General features: G+C 38.7%; 1 protein-coding gene across 2 annotated transcripts in view; it reads left to right on the top strand.

Annotated features, from left to right (window-relative positions):
• The window catches only part of Iws1 (interacts with SUPT6H, CTD assembly factor 1), a 37,874-nt gene extending 23,631 nt beyond the window's left edge, over window positions 1–14,243 (top strand). Inside the window, exons 13-14 of one of the 2 annotated variants that reach the window (XM_057788304.1) lie at window positions 1,639–1,750; window positions 6,709–14,243. In XM_057788304.1, the coding sequence (XP_057644287.1) occupies window positions 1,639–1,750; window positions 6,709–6,840 (244 nt within the window). In that variant the 3' untranslated portion in view covers window positions 6,841–14,243. Of the gene's footprint in view, window positions 1–1,638; window positions 1,751–2,056; window positions 2,329–6,708 lie in introns of those variants that run through there. The other variant, XM_057788305.1, reaches the window with a different exon arrangement.
• The last annotated feature ends 1,274 nt before the right edge of the window (window positions 14,244–15,517 follow it).

Raw genomic sequence — 15,517 nt, 5'->3', positions numbered from 1 at the left:
TCAATTTATTTATTGAGTAACTACAAAACAATGTATTGGGTGCTCTGAAAAATTAAGAAAATAGTTCATTTAATAAGTATTTTGTTGGTCCTTGCTAAGTGCTAGATTCCTTTTTAAGTTTAAAGCTTAAAGCATACAAAAGAAACTTAAAAATTTCCCTGTTGTTAAGTATAGTTTCATTCAGGGAGGTAGACCAAGATGTGTGCGTATGCGTGCAGTCCTGTTTTCAGGGAGAAGGTGGCTTACAATGGAAGATTCCAGTCAGCATGTAGACAGCGATACTACCATCCACTAACTAAGGATGAGTAAGTAGACTTGAAGAAAGTGGTAATAAGTTACTTTTCAAGCTATTCACGATGAGCTATTTAATGAGATACTCTTAGAAACACCATGGGGTCGAGTCAGACTAGACACAGATTTGATGGTTATCTCCATAGTTGGGGAAAATGTTCAATTTACAATCTAAAATAAGAAATGAACTAACCAGTTTGGCAGCGGAATGTAGCTGAGGAGCCAATAGAGATGTGTTCCTACACACTGGAACAGAGCCTGGAGGTGATAGTGTAGATGTTTGTTCCCTACTCCCAGAAGGTGTAAGTCTGCTTTCCCCATATCCTTTGGGGAGTTCCTAAAGATTGAGTGGCTTGGGTCTGGAGAGATGGCTCAGTGGTTGGAGTACTGGCTGCTCTTCCAGAGGATCTGGGTTCAAGTCCCAGCACTCACATGGCAGCTCACAACTGTCTGTAACTCTTGTTCCAAGATCTCACACCCTCACACAGATATGCAGGTAGAACAGCAATGTACTTAAACCATAAATGAAAATTATTTTGAAAAAAAAAATTAGTTTAAATGCCCAGACAGTAACAGAAGAACTGTGACCTTAGTGTAGCTTGATTATTTTCAATGTTGTCTAGAACTAAATGTAAGCACAAGTGAGACAAGTAAACTGAGAAATGTAAAGGCGATAAGGTAAATAGATTGTATCAGTCAGTACCCTCACTCTGATAACTACAGTTTGGAAAGTTGTTACTAATGAGAGAGATACTGGGATCTCTATTACTGCTAGGGAATTTGTAGTTACCTCACAAGTTTTCTCCAAGAATGGAGGATTACTTTGACAACCTAATTTTCCCTCATCTCCTAGTGACTCTTTGGACTAGTTAGAGAACTTAGGATTCAGAGTATTCTTTGAGTTGGAGAGACTGGCTCAAGAGCACTTACTGTTATTGCAGAAAACTTACATTCATTTGCCAGCTCTCACATTGTGGCTCACATTGTACCTCCAGTTCCAAGGGGCCTGACTTCCTTTTCTAGTAGTACATGTGTATATATGAAGGCAAATGCTTCAAACACATAAATTTTAAAGCAAAGTTTTCTTGAAACTAGCCTTGGAAAGTACAGGGCATGGGTACATCTGAAGCCGAGAAGCAAGAATTCATATAAAGAGGGAATTGGCATTGAAGATAGTGCACACATTATAGCAGTATGTCTGATGATGCAATGATGGGAGGTAGGGCATTATTGGTTAAGATTTGAAACACTGCAGCTGAATGGAATGGGTCTAGGAATACAGGGGTGAAATCTCACTTAGGCTCTGCTGTGGCCAGCTAAACAAGCAGTTTTTCTTTCCTTCTTCAGGGCTCTTAGACCTGGAGATCCTGGCTTCTGCGCCCGTGCTAGAGTCCCAATGCCATCAAACAAGGACTATGTCGTCAGACCCAAGTGGAATGTAGAAATGGAGTCATCCAGGGTGAGTGAGCAGAGGAGAAGAGCAAGACCACTGGAATTGTTTCTCCTTTCTTTGTGTTTAATGATGTTTATAGCAGTTTAGGCTTATTTGATTCACAAGTTCTGTTTTGGGATCGCTCAGGTATTTGTTCATTCATGTAAAGAGTCACGAGAAATAGAATTTACCTGCTTTTTCAGAGCCCCCTCTCCCTTTCTCTCCATTTGTTGTGAAATTGTCAGGATAGACACTTTCCCTCTCATCAATGAAGACATTACCCAAATGCTGTTTCTTGGTAATCTTTTTCTCCCATCAAACCATTCTTTCTAGCCTGGTATTCTTAAAAAGGGCCTAAGTCGGTTGGAAAAGCATAAGAGGCGGTTTGCAGAACAGAAGAGGCTCAGCAAAATGCACCGTGCTGTCAAGTTCAGCATTGAAGGCAACAGAATGCCCCTGTAGTCCTGGCCCCGCCAGAGTGTGTATACAAGAGGTATTCCCAAGGAAGCATGAGCTGTGCATGGTCTTGAGTTGCCAGCAGAGTGGAAACAAGTGTGTGCTTTTTTTAGTCAGCCAAGGTGATCCTGGCCAGCATCCTGAGACATAAGGCCTCTGAATCCTTAGGAGTTGGTACTGAGGTCCCTTTCTATGTCAGTATCCTAGAGACTAATAGATCATTACTTTCCAAATAAATATTTTGTTTTTCTTGATTTGTTACCCTTTTTTTTTTTTAAAAAAAAAAAAAAAAAAAAAAACCTTTTAAGAATTTTTTGGTCTTTTTGAGTCAGGGATTCTCTATGTAGTCTTGGCTGTCCTGGAACTCATTCTGTAAGCCAGGTTGGCCTTGAGCTTAGAGATGCTTGCATACCTAGCTGGAAAAAAAAGACTTTTTTATTTGAACCCAAAAATCATAGTCTGCACTACAGTCATACAAACTGCTTAGTGGTTTGCTTGTGAACGGAAAGTGACTTTTTTCATATAGTCAATGACATGGTAGCATTTATCAAGAATATATTACATAAAACCTTTTACTAGGTATGTAGGTCTATTCAACAGGTCTTCATCACCTGGTCATAAGCCACTGACACTGAGATCAGGAAAACGCTTTGCTGATGGCTACATCTGTTGCTCCTTTTGTGCTTCTTCCTCAGCTTCCCTCAGTACACTCCCGTTCCTGCTACTCGACACTGCTGTGATCATGCAGTTAACTACTGAAAATAAATAAAAGGAGTTCATTTTATGCAGAGGACATCTTTCTGCACTTCCTTTTTTCTAATTTGTTCCATATCTAAATCAATGTTCACTTCTCCTTAATATTCCTTTATTACCTGTTTCTTTTTATATTTTCTTATTATATCATCCCTCGTTTTAGCCACCTTATCATATTCATATTTCCTTTCCTGGTACTTTTGTTTTTGAAAATTGGAAATGACAATGCAGCCATGAAAGTGTAATAAAAGTTTGTTGTCCGGTCTGCTCCGGAAGCATAGTCCATGTTTCTAGGGGCTGTGTGCCCATCTGCTGTTGTTGCTGGCTAGGATCCCATATATACCCTCAGGGGTAGGAGATAGCTATCATTTTTCCCAGTGGAAGGGAGAGCTCCCTTCCTGACTTTCTAGTTGTAATTTGTTGATATTTATAGAGATTGCCAAAATGTAGCTCTGTCAGCCAGAGGGGCATGTCATTTTCTTCGTTTCTCCTCATTAATCCACATTGGAGATTTATCGTTTTTAAGTGTAATAGTCTTAGTGATTTATGTGAATATATACTAATTTGTTTATTTCTGAATTTTAAAACTATTTTGAGAGACAAAATTTCAGCTGACCCAAAATTTGCTCTGCAGAGCACACTGGCCTCAAACTCACAGATTCATCTGCCTCTGAGTGCTGGGACTTTAAAAAATAAAAAAAGTAAAGTGGAGGCAATGCCTCTTTTTTGTATAAAGTTTTAAATACAGGCATTACAGGTAAAAGTAATATAACTTGTACTCTGCTGTAAGTTGACAGTAACATTTTGGAGTATAGCTTTTTACTCCTTTTTATGCATGCATGAACATTAACTTTTTAAAATATTTTCAGTCTGCAGTGTGATCATGCTCTTATAACTTGAGTTTGAAGGTTTGATTTTAACTTAACATTGCAAAATTTCATTTGACTCCCATTCTTTGTAGTTTAATATGTTCTCATTTGTACCTCACCCCTTGTTTTGTTTTGTTAGCATATGCTCTTTGCTAGTCTTCTACAGTTTTTTTTTTCTCTCTCTCTTGATAAAACATATGGCTTTCCTAATGTCCAAAGGAATGTTACAGAATTGATGAATTGGGAAATGAAGATCAATGGATTTGACATGTTTAGGTACTGGATGCCTGTGATGAACTTAGCTCATTGAGCACCTTGCAGGCCACATATATGCAATGCTCAGGAGTAGTCTGGCACTAGGCTGGCTGTGTCCCTGGTGCTGGTGCCAAACAGATTCTGTAGGGTGCAGACTGTTAGAGAAGAGAAGATCCTGGGAATGAGCAAAGAGAAGTCCAGCTTGGTATGAAAAGCTTCAGGGAGTCAGGTGGTTGTCAGGGATTTGAGCAGTAAGACCTCCACCAACTCCTTTTACAAAAATGAAAGGAAGGCTAGGAGATGTGTTGCTGGTAATACAGCTTGTTCTCATTTGACAGTAAATTTTTGTGCTGAGAGTACCAGTGCCAAGTATTGAATAATGTTTAGAATTGGGATCTTCCTAGAAAACTTCAAGATTGCCCTTGAAAACTTGTTCCTTGGCTAGTGATGAAATAGCTTCATATTAGGGTGAGGCTGAGTCCATGAATGGACTAAGAAGGCTCACGGTGCACAACTTCAGGACAGTCTCCAGCTTACCTTCTTTAGTGTTTTTGAGACAATAGCTTTGAAAGTGATTTAATAGTAAATATTTGGGGAGAAGTAAAAGAAAAACACCTGTCTCTCTAATCATTTACTGTTTTTTTAATATCTTATTAATTTTTTGCCAGTTTCATTCATGTATACAGTGTATTTTCCTATCACCCACCCTCCAACATCCCCTCCCTTATCCTTTTGGATAGCCCTATACCTTCCGACCTTCATCTCTTCTCCTTATGTAGTTTTTTGGTTTTAATTTTTTAATTTACTTGTGTTTGTCCATGTGTTTGTGTGTGTGTGTGTGTGTGTCACAGTATGCCTATGAATGTCAGAGTACTCTACTACATAGGTTCTGGGAATCAAACTCAGGTCATCAGGCTTGGCAGAAAGTGCCTTTACCCACTGAGCCATCTCACTATCCCTTATTTTTATGTAGTTTTTGTAATTCATTGAGTCCAGTTTATACTGTCTGCTGGAATGCTGACCAATCCTGTTGGCTTAACCTTGGGCAGGTACCCATAGCTGCAATAGCTCATATGTACAGCAACCATCTCATGTTCAAAAGGTAGTATTTCACAGCATTCCTCCCCATCCTTTGGCTCTTACATTCTTTCCATCCCCTCTTCTTCTGTGTTCCTGAGCCTGGGGGTGTTGATACAGCTCTCCCATTTATGGCTGACATCTGAACAGTCATTTATTCTCAGCATTTTGATGATAATTATGAATCACTACATTAGCTGCTGCCCCACTGTAGAAAGAAGCTTCTGACCAAGACAGAGTGCACGACTGATGTCATGAATATAACCACAGATGTTTGAAGGCACTTTGACAACATGACAGTGTTGCAACACAGCAGTAGTAGATTCCTGTCCTAGGGCTCATGGCCTCCCAAGCAGTGGATTTTGGTCAGGTTTACAGTACCAGTCATGAATTCTATCCTGTAGACAAAACTCAAATAGACTGAGAAAGTGATTTCTTACCTCTGTAATAGTCATGCCAATATTATGCCAATGCACACATCTTGTCAAGTCAGTATTATAGCATTCAGTGTTTACTGCTGGATAATACCATTGACGACTATTTCTCCCCATTCCCCACTGCCCTGAACCCCACTGCAACCTACATAGCAATGTAGCCAGCAGGGAGGGTCACTCACTGTCTTGGTCGCTGTTCTGTTGCTGTAAAAAGATACCATGGCCCAGCTAACTCTTGTAAAAGAAGGCAATTAATTAGGGGCTTGATTACAGTTTCAGAAGGGTAGTCCATTATCAACATCACAGAGACATGGTAGCATTCATGGCACTGGAGCATAGCTGAGAGTTATATCCTGATCCATGGGCAAAGGAAAAGAAACTTGGCCTCACATGGGCTTTTGAAACCTCAAAACCCACCTAAAGTAACACACTTCCTCCAATAAGGCCACATCTCCTAATCTGTATAATCCTATGAAACAGTTTCACTTCCTGGTAACCAGGCATTCAAATACTACAAATGCCGTCAGTTCTTTGGGAACCACATCTTTGTAAGATATGCATTATTCAAAATATTTTAAAAATATTTATTTTAAACAAAGCAAAACAACAACAGAAAACCCAATTAAGCCTTTAACTGTAAAAGCAAGTGAGAGATGTTCTGGTAGTAGTAGTGACCACCAGGTATAGTGTGCATAGAATTCTGGATCCTGCTGAAGCAGAGTAGAGACTCACCCCAAGACTGAATCTAGAACTTCAGCACCTCAGGATTTGCCTGCGTTGGTTATGTTTAGTTTTTCTCTAACAGCTTTTCTTTGTTTTGTGTTTTTTAGTACCAACACTGTTTGAAATCGTATGTCAAGTAGTTAGTCCCATATAGTCAGATGTCAGTGATGAAATTGGGAAGACTATAGTTTCTATATTTCCCCCTCTGTCGTCTAGGAAGTTTCTATGGGCTGTAGCAAAATTAAAATTAAAGCACAGACAATAACCATTTGTTGTCACTGAGAGGTTGGTAGTGTTTTTTTCTAACACTTGCTCTGTCCTTGACGTCATCAAAGTATATTCTGGTTATTAAGCTTCGAACTCTTCTGCTAGATTTACATATTTCAATAATTTGTTCTTCAATTTTCCCTAATCTTAGTTTCAGGCATCCTCCAAGAAAGGTATCAGTCGACTGGATAAACAGATGAGAAAGTTCACAGATATCAGGAAAAAAAGCAGATCTGCTCATGCAGTGAAAATCAGCATCGAGGGCAATAAAATGCCATTGTGACCTTGCCTGGGACGTGTCCCCATCTCTAAAAAATGCACAATGGACTATCGAGAAAGAAGATACTTTTAAATGTTTTAATGTGTCTCTAATGGTTCGACTTGTATCACCTGTTGCAGGACTAACATTTCTCTCCGTTGTATTTAAGACCAGTTGTCTGCTTTGTACAGAAGAGTACCTACTCTTGCTTCTATAAACTGTATGTAATAAAATTTTGTTCTGGTTTTGGGGGGTTGTCTCATCATTGTCTTAGAGATTATTCTCTGTGAAGACAAAAACAGTTCTTTTTACTACTTCATGTCATATAATGAGGAATTTGGACCTTTTCCCTGGCTCCCAACAAGGAATATCTCAAACCCTTAGGATTCTTGAAGTATCTTTATTATACTCTTGATTTGGCTCATCGCAGGCTCTAGGGTGAGAGGCTGGTCACCAGAAATACGTTTGGGCTAATCACATTGCCTGTTTAATTAATAAATCACATGTTGGTAGTGAGGCCCTGGTAAAGAACTCGGGACAAGACAGGTGCCATGTATGGCAAGACTCTTAAATGCTCTGGACACTGCAAACCATGTTGATGTGCCAGGAGAACAAGGGCACAGAAGCTCTGCATTACTACCCTAGACCACTTCTGAAGTTTCATTGGCCTGTTTGGCCCCATTTGTATCTTTTCTAATATGACTATTCATAACTATAATGTTTTACTGAAAGACAGTATTTTTCTCAGTTCTGTGAGTCATTCAGCAAACTTTTAAACCAAGAAGTTCTTGAGAACTCTCCACTTTACAGCCAACCTGGAATGTTGATGGTCTGAAGATTGAGCACTTGCAGTCCATGTCTGAAGTCAGGACAGTCTTATGGAGGAAGCTTGATTCCTTAGAACTGCTGATTCTTACACTCACTCTGAGCATTTGGAATCAGAATTGAATTATATACTACTGTGTATGCCTATAATCTCAGCCCTCAGCAAGTGAAGATAGGAGTATTGGGAGTTCTCCAACTCTCTGATACTTAGCAAGACCCTATTCAAATAAATATTATGGTATCCCAGTTGGGGTTGAAATGCAACAAACTTTTTGTTTCTCTTGTTAGGGATTTTTTTTTTTTTAAATCTGGGGAATTAATCTGTAGAAAGAAAAGATTCAGAAACTCTTAAGAGAAATACAGATTACTTGAAAGTCACTTGCTTACATATAACAGTTGGACAAATAGAAAAGAGAAACACAGTTTATAGTTTCTTGTTCAATTTTGAGAATTCTTGAAAATCCTCAGAGTTTCTGTAGATTAAGAAAGTTTTATCAGTTAATCATTAATTACAAAAATCCTTTTCTACTACAAACTGAGACCTTGATTTTTAAAAATAGAGTATTTGCCACAGTGGACTTTGGACAGTTAAAGGAACATGGACCTTATGGACTAAAACACTCTGTAAGAAACTCTAAAGCCGGGTGTGGTGGCGCACACCTTTAATCCCAGCACTGGGAGGCAGAGGCAGGCGGATCTCTGTGAGTTCAAGGCCAGCCTGGTCTACAAAGAGAGTTCCAGGACAGCCAGGACTATACAGAGAAACCCTGTCTTGAAACCCCACCACCAATAAAAAGAGGGGCTGGAAGAAAGGACTCAGTGGTAAAGAGCACTTGCCATTCTTGAAGAGAACCCATTCTCAACACCCTTGTTGGGCAGCTCACAATTGCCTGTAATTCCAGTACTAGGGGATCTAACACCCTCTCCTGGCTTCTGCACCTTCACACACATGACTCAGCCTTTAAAGACTAGACTCACAACCAAAAAAAAAGTAAAAATAAATCTTAAAACCAGGCACGTGGATCTCTAAGTTCAAGGCCAGTGTGGTTTACAGAGAGAGTGCCAGGGCTGCACAGAGAGACCTTGTCTTGAAAAATTAAAATGTGAAAAAAGCCTGTGAAAGCCCTGCACACAGAGCAGGTGGATTGTGAAGCAGGAAGACCTCACAGCAGCTCAGCACTAGGTGGAAGCAGACCACCCCTTCCATTGTTTGATTCCACCAACTAAAGGCGATAAAGAGCTTATAATCAACCACAAAACAGTTATGAACATGAAAAGCAAGTTTTTAAGAATTGTTCGGATTTTGGTGTCTTGGGGTGAGCTCCACTTAGCACTGTGTTATGCAAGGTAAATATAGCAAGCACGTGATAAAACTATATCCTGGAGTTCAAGGGGATGGGAGGGTCTACACTATTTAAAGAGAAAATAGTAAGTTTCTTTATAAATTATCTTTGTTGTGTATCTTTATAGGGGCATCCCAAGCCTGACCCATCGCCTTTTTAATTCCTAGTTACTGACTCTTGGAATACTGAAATTAGCTCCCATATACTCTTCAACATTTTCAATCATGCTACTTTTGAATATATATATATATATATATATATATATATATATATATATATATATATGATTTGTATTGCAGCCCATGTGTGTAGCTTTATGGGTAAGCTGTTCTCTTAAATCCACATATCTAAGCATATTTCTCTTAAGATAGTTTTAGTGGATGAATAATGTAGCTGTGTTAGTAGAGTGCAGGCTTGGCGTGCATTAAGCTTGGGTTCCATCCCTAGCACCACAGACACCTGGCCTTTATCATTTATCAGCCTGACCTGGCTACATAGTATAAAGCCAGCTTGGGCCACTTGAGACAGTTTGTTTCAGGGTTGGCCATGTTAACTTTGACCTCTTGTATGGAATGTTGCATAGTCACTCAGGTTTTTTTGTAAAATATTTCCATTTTGGCAAAAAAAAAATTGTATCTTCACTTTTAACTGTACAGTTTAGGTGCATTGACTGAGTTCACAATGTTGTGAAAACCTTTTCTAGACATCATCTTATAAAGAAAATTTAGCCGTAGGCTGGACATGGTAGTGCACACCTTTAATCCCAGTGTTACGGAGGCAAAGGCAGAAGGATCTCTTGAGTTCAAAGCCATTTTAGTGAGCTTCAGGACAGTTAAGACTGCATAGACCCTGCCTAAGAACAAACAAAACCCTTAACTCCTTCCACCAGCTCTTGATAACTTCATTCTGCTTTAGACTATTCCAGGAACCCACTTTTAAATTTATTGTGGGTGGGGGCACATATACCATGGTACGCATATAGAAAATCATAATTTTATGGAGTTCTTGCCTTCTACTTTTATATGGATTCTAGGGATGAAACAGGTTTTAAGACTTGTGGCAACCACTTTGACCACTGTACATATCATCAGCCTGTTTATATGTATGGGTATAAATGCCTTATCAGATGCATGATTTATGAATAGCCTCACATTCTTTTAACTCTATTGATCGTATTCTTTGGTACAAAAGTAATTTTAATTTTGATGTAGCTTATTTCCTGTGCTGTTGGTATTACCAAATGAGTTACATAGCTTTATGTAAGGGCTATGTGAAAAAAAAAAAACCTATAATCCATTTTTGAGATAATTGTGTTATAAAAAGGTCTGCTTTTATTATGGATATCCTTACATCATTTGTTGAAGACTATCCCTCATTGATGGTCTTGGATCCCTTCTCAGAATTGATTTGACTGTGTATGAGGATTTATTTCCATATTTTGCTTCATTCCTTGGTTTTATCCTTTCTAAATCCTTGATGCTGTTTTGACTACTGGAGCTTTATATTTATAGTAAATTCTGAAGTAATATGATCTATACAGTTCTCAGTATTGTTTTGGTTGTCTGAGGTTCCTTGAAATTAAGGGGAAAATTGTATATGAATATGTGTAGTTGCATGTGGAAGTCACAGGACAACTTTTGGGAGTTGTTCTTCCGCCTGCGTTCTGTAGTCATCAGATTTGCACTGCACTTTTACCCAAAGAACCGTCTTTCTAGTCCCCTCCACTTTTCTATTCAATTTTATTCTGGCTTTCTGGGGTTCCTTAAGGTTTTATGTGAATTCTGGGATAATTTTTCTGTTTGTAGCCATCAATGGATTTTTGACTGATTGTGTTAAATCTGCCATTTGAGGTAGGACTGAGTTTTAACAGTTATAAGTATTCTGGTCCTTAAGCAGAAAATGCCTTTCCATTTAGAGTCCTTGGTTGAATTATTCCTAAATGTTTTTAATTCTTTGTGATGTTATTATAAATTGAATTATTTTCTTAATTTCCATTTAAAGATCATTGTTCATTAGCATGAACTCCTTTCTTTTTAGATACCTCTCACTTCCTCTTCTTGCCTTATTGTTAGAATTCTAGTAGTCTGTTGAATACTAGTGATGAAAATGGGCATTTGTCTTTTTGGGTTTAAATATTTATTATTTCATGTACATATGAGTGTACCACATGTGTGCCTGGTGCCCGTAGAGACCATTAGAGGGCATTGGATCCCTTGGTACTAGAGTTAATAAGATGGTTGTCAACTTCCATGTAGGTGCTGGGACCTAAACCTGGGATTCTCTGCAAGAGCAGCCAGTGTGCTTAACCACTGAGCCATCTCTCCAACCCCACAAAATCCTTTAATGTTTTGTTGAATTCTGTTTGCTAGTACTTTTTTAATTTTACATTTTTTTCTGTGTATGATTGTGTATCAGAGGATAACTTAAGTCAGTTTTCATTCTAGCATCTGGGTTCTGAAGATCAAACTCAGGTTGCCAGGCTTGGCAGCTGAGTTCTCTCATTGGCCCATGTTGGGCTTTTTGTTGCTTGTTATGGTTTGGTTTGGTTTTGAAGAATTTTTGTAACACTGTGACCTGTAGTTTTATTATCCTGCCTGTTTGGTCTTGATTTCAGGGTAATGCTGGCTTCATATTTTGTTTTTTTGTTTGTTTGTTTGTTTGTTTGTTTTTGTTTTTCGAGACAGGGTTTCTCTGTGGCTTTGGAGCCTGTCCTGGAACTAGCTCTGTAGACCAGGTTGGTCTCGAACTCACAGAGATCCGCCTGCCTCTGCCTCCCGAGTGCTGGGCAGCTTCATATTTTGGAAGTGCGTCCTCCTTTATAAGTTTCCAGAGTAATTTGTCAAAATTAATTTTAATTTGGCCAGGCGTGGTGCATGCCTTTAATCTCAACACTTGGGAGGCAGAGGCAGGAGGATCTCTGAGTTCAAGGTCAACCTGGTCACCTAAAGCTCTACAGTGAGAACCTGTCTCAATTAGAAAAAAGAAAATACTGTTCTTTAGATGGTTGGTAGAATGTACTGTTATAGCCACATGGTCCTGGGGTTTTCTTTGCTGGGAAGGTTTTAATAGTAGACGTAATTAGAGGACTGCCTATTTAGATTTATATTTCGTCTGAATCAAAGTTGGTGGTTTTTCTCTTTTATCTATTATCAAGTGGATATATTGATGAGATACAGTTTATAATGTTTTACACTTTTCATTCTGGAAAACCTGCCATGATATTCCCACTCCTTTTAAAGGTATATCACTGTCTGTATGTGTATTCACATGTGTACAAGTGTGTGCACATATATGTGCAGGGGGCAGGGGGCTGAAGTTAACATGAGGTCTCTTCTTTTATCTCAACTTTATTGAATACAGAGCCCCTAACTGGTAAACCAGTTAGTCACATTGCCCAAAGGATCCCCTCCCCATTCTCTGCTTCTCAAATCCTGGGATTATAGAGAGCTAGTTACATACCTGCCTGGCTTTTTCTGGGCATCTGAACTCACTTCATCTACTAAACAAACCATCTCTCCAGCCCAGTGTCCCCATTTTGGTTTCTAATTTTAGTTAGTTGAGCTTTTTTCCCACTTTCATAGCCAGTCTAGCTAAAAGTTTGTCAGTTTTGAGATTTAAAAGACCAATTCTTGATTGTTTTATTTTTCCACTCCTCTGATCAGTTTTCCTGCTTGCTCTTTTCCTTGTTCCTTGAAGAGTAAAGTTTGGCTTTGAGACCCGTGCTGCATAGCTGTTTCAGCCTTGCTTCTGTTGTATTCCAACACTTCTGGTATTTTGTGGTGGTTTTTGTTTTGTTTTGTTTTTGTTTGTTTCAAGGAGTGTTTTAATTTCCTTTGTGATTTCTTCTTTCAACCATCAGTTGTTTAAAAATACATTATTTAGCTGGGCAGTGGTGGCACACGCCTTTAATTGCAGCACTAGGGAGGCAGAGGCAGGCAGATTTCTGTGTTTGTGGCCAGCCTGATCTACAGAGTGAGTTCCAGGACAGCCAGGGCTACACAGAGAAACTTTGTCTTGGGGGAGGGGTCCTATTTATTTTACACATATTTGTGGGTTTTGTAGTTTTCCTTAATGTGTTAAGACTCTGTGGCACTGATGTATCTGGGAAAGTGTTCCATATGTCTTTGAGAAAAATGTATTTTCTGCTTATTGAGTAATATGTTCTGTATATACGTTTTGAGGTCCAAATATTCTGTGGTGGTTTTCAAGTGATGCTTTTCCTTGTTGATCTGCTGTACTTACTATTCTATCTGTACCCTTTGAACAGTCTTGTTTCTCCCATTCGTCATATACTTAGCAATTTTAGTTGGCATATCTTTGTTGATAATTGCTGTGTCTAATTGGTGATATAAATATCCTTATTTCATTATGTAATTGCCTTTGTCTCTTAAAACAGGTTTGAATGAAGTCCTTTTTTTCTGTTTTCTCTGTGCTACTTTCCTCTTTGGGTTACTGCAGTTGAGCTGGACATGTTTTTCATTCTATCAGTGTAGTGAGTTTACTTCTAAAAAGTGGTTCTCTTGTATAAAATATATAATTGACCTTAGGTTTTAAATTTATTCTTCCAAGCTGTATCTTCTATGTGGTAATTAAATCCATTGGCAAAGTAACTACTATAACTGTTAAAGGAAAGGCTCACTGTTGCCATTTTGTTTTTCTCTGTCTTCCAGTTTTTTGTCCTTCATTTCTTCTTTTACTGTTTTTTTTTTTTTGGTGTAGTTTAAATGTCTTGTTTGATTTACTTTCATTTCTTTTGTATACATTGTATATGTGATTTTTATGAGGTTTACGTGAAACATCCTAAAGTTACAGCAGTCTATTTTAAACTAATAGCTTCAATCACATGCAAAGCTTCTTCTCTTTATAGTTCTAGCCCTCTTTTTTACATTATCAATGTCACAAATAGCATATAATGTGTGTCCAATAACAAGTTTATAACTTTTTATGCTTTTCTATTTTAAATACTGTTGAAGAATAAAAGGAATTGTGAACCAAAATTACAATGATGGCAGTTTTTCTATTTGTGTGTTTATTATTATAGGAAAACTTATATTCTTATATGGCTTTGAGTTTATGCTTAGTATCTTTTCTTTACAACTTGAAGAATTCCCTTCTGCATTTCCTATAAGATAGGTCTGGGTAATGAACTTAACTACCTCTGCTTTCTTCATTTATTTCTCCCTCATTAAAAAATATATTATTTCATATATGTGTGATGTATGTATGCAAGGGCACTGCATAGCACATATATAAGTCAGCGGACACCTTTGGAGAATCCGTTATCTTCTACCTTTCATGGATTCTAGGGATTGAACTCATTCTGTCAGGCTGGTACAGTAAACACATTACCTGCTGAGCCCAGCAGCCCTCTGTTTTACAGTCCTCTCATTCATTTTTCAAGACCAGTTATTGTATGACAATTTTCCTGGGAAGACATAGCATCCATATGTCTAAACACCACAAATAGGGAGCTCATGGCAAACCAAAATATGGATGCCATTGAAGTCCAACTTGGTAAACCAATGAGTTTTATTGGGGTTACTTACAGGACTAGAAATGATTCAAAGACAGATGCATCACCAAAGCCTACCCAGCATAAACGACAGCTCACAAAAGCTGGAAAACTCAACAGGTTAGAGAGTGTCCTTACGAGATACCTCAGTTGGTCTAAGGCCCTTCCAAGCAGCTCAGTCTCTGCTTCCTCCATATAGTTGGTCTGGTCTGTCTTCTTTGCAGCTTGGCTCATCTGAGAGTGACACTCAACCAACTTTATTTATGCCTGGGATGGAAGGGACTGGTAAGTCTGCTTAGTGTCAGGACTTCCTGAAGCTATTTTGAGTTATTTACTTTCTGTTTTAAGGAGCTTTCCTGGGAAATGTAATGTGTCAATCTCACCCAAAAGTCTGGGGCATTTAAATACTTGATCTGCAGTTGGGTGGTTGTTTGTGGAAGTTTAAGAAGTGTGACCTTGCTGGAAGTATAGTATTGGAGGTGGGCTTTGAGGTTTCAAAAGACTCATGCCATTGTGAGTTATCACCTTCTGTTTCCTGCTCTGGTTCAAGATGTGCAGCTTTCAGCTGCTGCTCATGTCTGCCACCTGCTGTCTTCACTCTGTCATCATGGACTCCAACCCTCTGAAACCGTAAGCCCAAAGTAAACCTCCTATAAGTTGCCTTGATCATGGTGTTTTATCACAGCAATAGAAAAGTAACGAATATAGAAGTTGGTACCAAGAGTAGGATATTACTATGATAGACTTGACCATGTGGTTTGGGGAGCAATGTAGAAGGCTTTGGAACTGGGACGAGAAAAATCATTGAATGCTGTAAGCAGAGCTTAATGGTCCATTCTAGTAGAAGCTTGCAAGAAAGTGCTGAAAGCAGCGTGGACTGTAGTGGCCTACCTCAAAAGAGTTTTCAGAGGGGAATAATAGAAGTCCAATGCACTATCCATTGCGCCACAGAGCCAGGTCAGAGGGGAATAATATAAGCAGCTGAGCTGGAAACCTTTCTTACAATATTTGACAAAGACTA

Source organism: Chionomys nivalis, chromosome 14, assembly GCF_950005125.1.
Source record: "Chionomys nivalis chromosome 14, mChiNiv1.1, whole genome shotgun sequence".
In the NCBI taxonomy this organism is placed as follows: Eukaryota; Metazoa; Chordata; class Mammalia; order Rodentia; family Cricetidae; genus Chionomys; species Chionomys nivalis.
The sequence above is the reverse complement of the archived record's forward strand: the minus strand, read 5'-3'. Positions and strand labels throughout refer to the sequence as shown.